Here is a 7,327-nt window from a genome sequence, read left to right on the forward strand (position 1 = left end):
ATGTATGTATGTATGTATGTATGTATGTATGTATGTATGTATGTATGTATGTATGTATGTATGTATGTATGTATGTATATGAGTTGAAATCAACTTTAATCTTCAAATGTATTGTACTGTAATACTTCCTCGGCTGTATAGGTAAGTGTTCCAGGCAAACCAAAGAGGTTTAATTATCGCTGCTGAAGGTGAAAAGGCGATTATGTCTCTGTTGGTTTGTCTGCCGTGTTAGCAAAATATCTCATGAACTGATTTTTATTCAAACTAAAGTGTAATAATTGGATGTATGTGTGAATAACTTTTGGCAGTAATCTCATTCAACATTGTGGTCTTAGGTAATTACCCATAACCATCTTTTTGACAAATGTATCTATACTGAGCTACAGTTTAATGTGGTAGTAGCTGAGAGTTCTCTTCAACTCATACTCTGAGTGCAAACGTATCTTGCGAGATCTCTGGACCTCGCATGACATCTTGCATAAAGGTATTTTACAAAGTTTGACTGAAACGGCTCCAACTGCCGTCATTTCTCAACATAAGATCTTTAAACTCTGGCCTGAAAGGTGGTGGGTGATATGAATTCCCTCAAGACCCTAAATTGGTCTTGTTTTATTTATCTCGTGTTTCTGTCTGAAACCTTTTTGTTTATGATAAACATCAGAACCTCAGTGTAGACAGACAAACATGACATGCATGTACTGGTGTTATTTGATCCTCCTGACCTTGTTCTTTCTTTGTTCAGGTAAAACTCCCTGTCTGGTCTGTATGAACCATCGCACCAATCAGAGTGTCAGCCTGCCTTTTGGCTGCCGTGGACGCTTTTGCACGCGCTCTCCTATGGAGCAAGGCATGCTGGGAGGGGAGCACACAATACGCACCATCATCGAGCGAGTTCGCCTTCCGGTCAACGTGACTGTGCCCTCACGGCCGCCGCGAAACCCCTACGACCGCCACTTGGTGCGAGAAGGCCACCGCTACAAACTGCTCAACATCGTAAGCAAGACTGTGGTGCTCTGTTTGGTCCTCCGCCGACAGGAAGTGTCTCCCTCTCACTTCCTGCTGCTGCGCTGCATGCCCCGTTTTAATGTGGCCGAGGCCTCCGTTCACGCAGCAGCGTTGGAGAGCCTTCTGCTGCGGCACACCTTCGACCCAGATGCCTACTCTCATGCTGTTAGAGAAACCCGACCTGAGCTGGAGTGTATGACAGAGGAGTGTGTGAGCCCACGGCACTCGCGCCTGTGTGTGTCAGGCCAGGACTCGCTGGCCCCGGCGCTGCAGCGCCTCTCCATGTGCGGCTATATCAGTGGGGTGTCAGAGAGTGTATCGCAGCGCTGCAGGGACTCTCTTGGAGAGCAGCTGGGGGAGGGGCCAGGTGAGGAACGGGAGTATGTGACTCCTGAGTGGACTGAGGATGAGATGAGGACCAGTGAGGAAATCCCTTATGAGGAACTCTGGACAAATCAGAACGCAGAGGGCTTGGGGAAAGAACCAAACCTTATATCCTTCCACACGTCTTCCTCATTGGACGGTTCTCTTGGTACCGTGGTGACACGAGTGTCCACCCCTCCTCCTATACCTCCTAAATCTGATGCTGTGAGTGTCCCCACCTTACTGTCCCTTCCGTCATCCTGTCTCTCATCTGTCCACAGCAGCATCCGGCTTTTAAAAGTAAAAATGCTTGGCGTGAATTATTAATACATTACAGCTTTTAAACCTTGCTGACACACTCAGACACACAAACACACACTCATTTCCTGGAAAGGCTTCTGCATACTGCCTCTGCTTAGAATACTTACAGTACAGAGGAGCGACAAATAGAATCAAAACACTAAGTTGCTTATGTTTGGTGCAACTATTTTCACTTGAAGACAACAATTCTCCAATAGATGTTCAGCTGAAACCTGATGAAATCTGTTGTCGTTGTCATCAAATCATTCAGTGGTGCCTACAGATAGGCCTGTCACGATAACAAATTTTGCTGGGCGATTAATTGTCTCAGAAATGATTGCGATAAACAATAATATTGTTTGAAATTTGACAATAATTAGTAATTATTGTCAAATTTAAGAAGAAATGTTGGCTAATTTTTGTGTGTAGTACCTTTTTTGATCACTTGATGGTAATATGAGACTTTGATAGCGAGGGAGCGAGCAGCGTGTCTCTAAGAAAAACGGGAGGGAGGCCCCTTGACGTGACATGGGCTGTCTCTGGTGCCTGTTTTTCAGATCTCAAAATGGCGGACGCTCAGTGTGGTTTGAGCTCTTTAGCATAACATTTATCACACAAAGCTTTTAATAAAAAAATCAGTAAACAAGTTCTCAGCTTCTTTTTGCAGAGAAAAACAACTTTTTACACAAAGGCACGGGTTCGACCGTGAATTTTGGAGCTTCGACAAGATGGAGGTTTTTTCCCGAGGTCGGCCTGTTAGCTTAGCTCGTAGCTTAGCGTCTCAGCTTAGCTGCTTTTAACGATCCAAAAACGTGATTTTGGATCGTTAAAATAGATTTTAAAGAGAAAGGGAGGGGTCAGTGAAGAGCACCGGAGTTGAGCTTTTTGTCATCCAGTGTCTTCAGTAGAAAGAGAGAGACGAAGAAACGATAAATGAAAATGAGGTCGATTATTTTAATTTATCATGCGATGAATTGATTTATCGTTTATCGTGACAGGCCTAGCTACAGATTGAGACGTGCTGGAAAAGACCATTCCCTGCTGAAAAGAAATGTTTTGATGGTCGGAAAGAAAAATAAATGTGTGTGTGCTAAAATACCTCGTGAATCACTGAACAAATTCGATTCAAACTCACCATTTCATTATATTCATTGTTCTTACATTCAGTTTGAAGAACCAAGATAAGGTTTGGAAACATGAAACAATTTCAGAAAAAAACCACTGGTAGTTTAAAAAGAACATTTTATACCGGAGTAGATTTAGATGCAGAGGTGGTTACTGTTGTCATATTTAGTTGTTCCTAAGGAAAAGTGTTATGATGTTTGTGTATGTGGTGCCTGCAGACGCTGCGTTATCGTGTTTTTGCTTCATTTACCAAACTTTTTTTTTTTTTTTCTGCAGAGCTTTGTGTGGGTGTGGACATCTGCTTAGCAACTGGATTATAGCCTGACACGGTGTTCCTCATTCCCTGATATTTAGCCTGCCACCACGGTGTTTGCATGCATGAGTGTGTGTGCAGCCATTGTGAGTGTGCGTGTGTGTGTGAATGTGTGGGAGTTTGTTTGAGGTCTAAAGGTCACCAAGTTTGACATTTACCAAGCGGAACACACACTCGCATAAAACCTCCTGAGAAGTTAGTTTAGTTATTGCTGACGTGTGTGTGTTGTTATTATTGTGCTTGTGTGTGTTTTCATGTAGGTCAGGGAGGAGTGCCGCTACTTGATCGCCCCTCCGGTGCCCCCCCGCTGCTCTAAAGGAGGCTCCATCTCCAGTCCAACCCCCAGCCCTCCTGTTCCATCTCGCTTCCCCAAGACATCCACCTCCCCAAGACCGAACCTCTCCTTTTACTCCTCCGGACTGCATGACAGGTACTGTATAGCTTGTTTTTACTGAAACCTGCACTGACCAACAAAAAAAAAAAAAAACATTTATTTGCTTTATTTTACATTGATCTACTGAGAAGATCACCAGTCTTTTCTAGCATCAGTGAAAAAAATAATTTATAGCAGCAGCAGCAAAAGTTGTGTAGTGTTAGGTCTGGAAATGTTTGCACTTAATATGAAGAATTAAAACAAACTCTCTGCTTTATTTAAAAGGTGATTATATCCAAAATGGGGGAAAGGACATTTCAGCAATTTACTGTCTACCGTACATGAGAATGCTCCCAGATCTTCAGCGTTAAAAAAAAAGCAACAGAGTTCGATCGTGGCAGATTTCTGCTGTGGTTTAAAACATTATTAACTTTTATTTAATCAGGCAAATCCCTCTGAGATCACAGATCTCTTTTGCAAGGGAGACCTGCGCCTGAAGGCTACGCATGACACGCGTGTTTTTGGACTGTCAGAGGAAACCGAAGTATGTGGAGAAAACCCGGACAAACACAAGAAGAACATTCAAACTCCACACAGAAAGAGATCAGGTCCAAACTGGGGGTTGAACCCAGGTCCTTCTTGCTGTGAGGCAACAGTGCCAACCACTGAGCTGCCTAACATGAAACATTCCATTCTCCAGGAGCTTAAAGAAAAGAGTTTAATAGAACAAATACAATCAGTTCACCTCAAGAAACAAAACTACATATGAACCTAAAGAACAGAAAGACTTTTAATGGAAGTTTAGACCTTCAACAATGTTTTCTGTATTAGTTCTGGAACAGTTTTCAGATAAAACTTTGATCAACTTGTTCCAGAACGACAAGATAAATCCGAGCTACAGAAATGTGCTCTTTCTGACAAACTGCAGAGTATTTGTTGAAAAAAACTGAAACTAATTATTTGTTAAAACCAGCGAAGCAAAAGCTAGAATTAGCAACACGCTAGTTAAAAGCTAAACTTTTGAGTCCTTGATGAAGATAGTTCTTTAGTTTCTGAACTCGTCTTACATTTTATTTGTGAAAACTCACGTTTCACGAGAACGAACAATTTAAACCTAATTTTATCACTGATCTTGAGTTCTTTTCTAACATCCTTTTTTGTTTCAGTACAAATTCATCTGTTTTTCATTCAACCTTTATTTAAACAGGTTAATCCCATTGAGCCTCGAGGACTCATGTACAAGAGAGACCTGGATTTTAACAAAGAGTGGTGACGACAACAATCACAAATTATTCATACAAATTTAAGTTGTTGTTTTTTTTACAGTTGAAAACAAAATGATAATTAAAAGGAGAAAGAAACGTAGCGAAAAAACATCTAGATCATTTATAAGTCCAGACCTTATTATCAAATGTTATCAAATAAATTGTCTTATTTTTTTTTAGCAAACTTTTTAACTTTTGAGACAAAAAGTTGTTGATTTAATAGATTAAAAACATACAGTCTCATAAAAAAGTTTTTTTTTAATGTACTTCTTTACCAGAAGAAGTTTTGACGTCCATGAGAAGTCGTTCATTGAACAACACGTCATTACCAAAAGTCAAATAAAACGAATTGTTAAAATAAAAGTTCTTGTCATGAAGAATCTTGATCCTGACAATTTTTTTATTTAAATATTGGGATTGTAAAGGAACCAACATGAAGTGATGTTTTTCATTCGTTTTTAATTATGATTATAAAACGGATCTTAATGTCGTGTTTTTCTCCGCTCCAGCTGCTCGCCCTCTCCCGACGCCACCCTCTACTGTTACCCGTGCTCCTGGACAGATTGTCCTGCTCCTAACGCAGCCAGTCCTGAGCCGGTCCCTGCAGACAACACGTCCAACTCTCAGCCTGCGCAGGCCGCCTGGGCAGAGCCATGGGTAGATCCCTACACCCCCCCCGCACCCCGACTCAGGCCGCCGCCCCCTCAGAGTCGCTTTGCTCCCTTTGGCGCGTTAAACCCGTTTAACCGTCAGTCTCCTTGCCCCTCGCCTGAGCCCGCTGCTAACTCCGCTACAGATTCCTCCAGAGGCGCAGAAGGTGGTGGAACGTCAACAAACGTCACCGACGGGTCAACCCCGCCTCCTGACCCCACCTGGAGACCCCCTGCTGACCTGTCTGCGCTCTCGTTGGAGGAGGTGTCAGCGTGCCTGCGGTTCATCGGCCTACCCGAGGCAGCGGTGGCGGTGTTCCAGAGGGAGCGAATAGACGGCAGCCTCCTGGTGCAGCTGACCGAGGACATTCTGTCACATGATTTTCACTTGAGCCGACTACATGTGACCAAAATCACACAGTTCATCCAGGGCTGGAGGCCGAAGATCTAACACTCACTCTGCTCTGACAACGTGCCTGTTGGCTTCTGAGCCTCCCTGAATGTGCCTTCCACTGCAACCAACTGGTGGCCAGTCCCTCTGGTGGAAGCCTGAGGAAATCTCGCCACACTGTGGTTAAACTGTAGAACTGACTGTCAATCACAGACTGGAACTAGTTTACTAACATTGGCTCAAATGGAAGCTACATGATGAAAATGCCCCTTTAGGATTGAACCACAGCGCAGCTTAGCAGAGTTTTAGACACTATGTGGACATTTGTGGCCCTCACACTGTGTTCAAAATAAAATCTAAGAGGAACAAGCTTTCCTTTAATGTACAAAAGTAATTTGACACATGAGCATAATTTCTGCAGGTCTTAGTTACTGTGTAGTTCACACAGGCGCTCCGTGAGTTTCACATCTACGGTGCTGACCAGTGTGGTAGTAACACAGTTATAAAGCCAGTATACCACTGGGCTGTGACGGCTGGAGACCAGCTGGAAAATGGCATTCACAAGAGAGTCTCCAAAATGTCTCAAACCATTTCTGGGAGGATTTAATTTTCCTGTCATAAACTGTAAAGGCTCGCAACACTGTTGTTTGAATTTTAATATGGACTGTTCTTGTTTGCATGTTCTCTCCGTGCAGGCGTGGGTTTTCTCCGGGTACTCCGGTTTCCTCCCACAGACTGAATAAAAGGGGCAGAAGATCGGAGCTGAGGGCGTGTTTGTATTTTTATGGCCGTCAAAGCGCATTAAAACCATGCTTCTGCCTGCATTCTGCATTATTCAGACACGGGCCCTGCTCTGACATGTCTGCTTTGGGATCTCAGCTGTTTGGGTCATCGGCCGCGTGCGTCCACTGAGTGCAGCGGCTGAACGTCCATTTGGCCGATGGATCGCTTCCTGGCAGTATAGTCCCATCTGAAGCTTAACTGAACTTTATTTTACCTCCTTCAAGGCCGATCAGCACACGGTCAAACGACTACGTGCGGTTGTATGGCAAGCCATGTTGTCATATAATTGGATCGTCAGCCGCATGACTTCTGGACATGGGCACCTGCAACCAGGAAAGGAAGAAGGGGTTAAAGATAATGGATGGATGGGTTACATAGTGCCTTTTAGCCATCCAGACTACACAAAGTGCTTTACAACACAATCTGTGTGCTCATTTTCCCACCCACCTGTCCACACACACATTTATACAACAATCTACTCCGACAGTCTGAATAAATCTTTTTATAGAGACTAATCAGTGCTTTAGCTCACAGCCATACACTGATGGGACACATCGGAGGCAACAAGGGTTTCAGCCTCTTGCCCAGAGACACTTCGACATATACATACTGTCGGGAATCAAACCGCCGACACTTGCTGGTGCACATCTGCTCTACGTACGTTTTCGCTCGTTATCACAGAGTGGTTGTGAGCATCTCCAACCCTTCTTGAGCGCGCTAGAGCTTTATTTCGACGCCTAAACCCACTATGAATAATAA

The 7,327-nt window shown here is 43.7% G+C and overlaps 1 protein-coding gene across 1 annotated transcript in view; it reads left to right on the top strand.

Moving 5' to 3' along the window:
- The window catches only part of gareml (GRB2 associated, regulator of MAPK1-like), a 21,333-nt gene extending 15,488 nt beyond the window's left edge, over nt 1-5,845 (top strand). The window contains exons 5-7 of the mRNA XM_037685610.1: nt 743-1,593; nt 3,367-3,536; nt 5,254-5,845. Coding sequence (XP_037541538.1) covers nt 743-1,593; nt 3,367-3,536; nt 5,254-5,845 — 1,613 coding nt within the window. The remainder of the gene's footprint in view (nt 1-742; nt 1,594-3,366; nt 3,537-5,253) is intronic.
- Nucleotides 5,846-7,327: the final 1,482 nt, after the last annotated feature.

This window comes from Nematolebias whitei, chromosome 12 (genome assembly GCF_014905685.2).
Source record: "Nematolebias whitei isolate Nwh7 chromosome 12, NemWhi1, whole genome shotgun sequence".
In the NCBI taxonomy this organism is placed as follows: domain Eukaryota; kingdom Metazoa; phylum Chordata; class Actinopteri; order Cyprinodontiformes; family Rivulidae; genus Nematolebias; species Nematolebias whitei.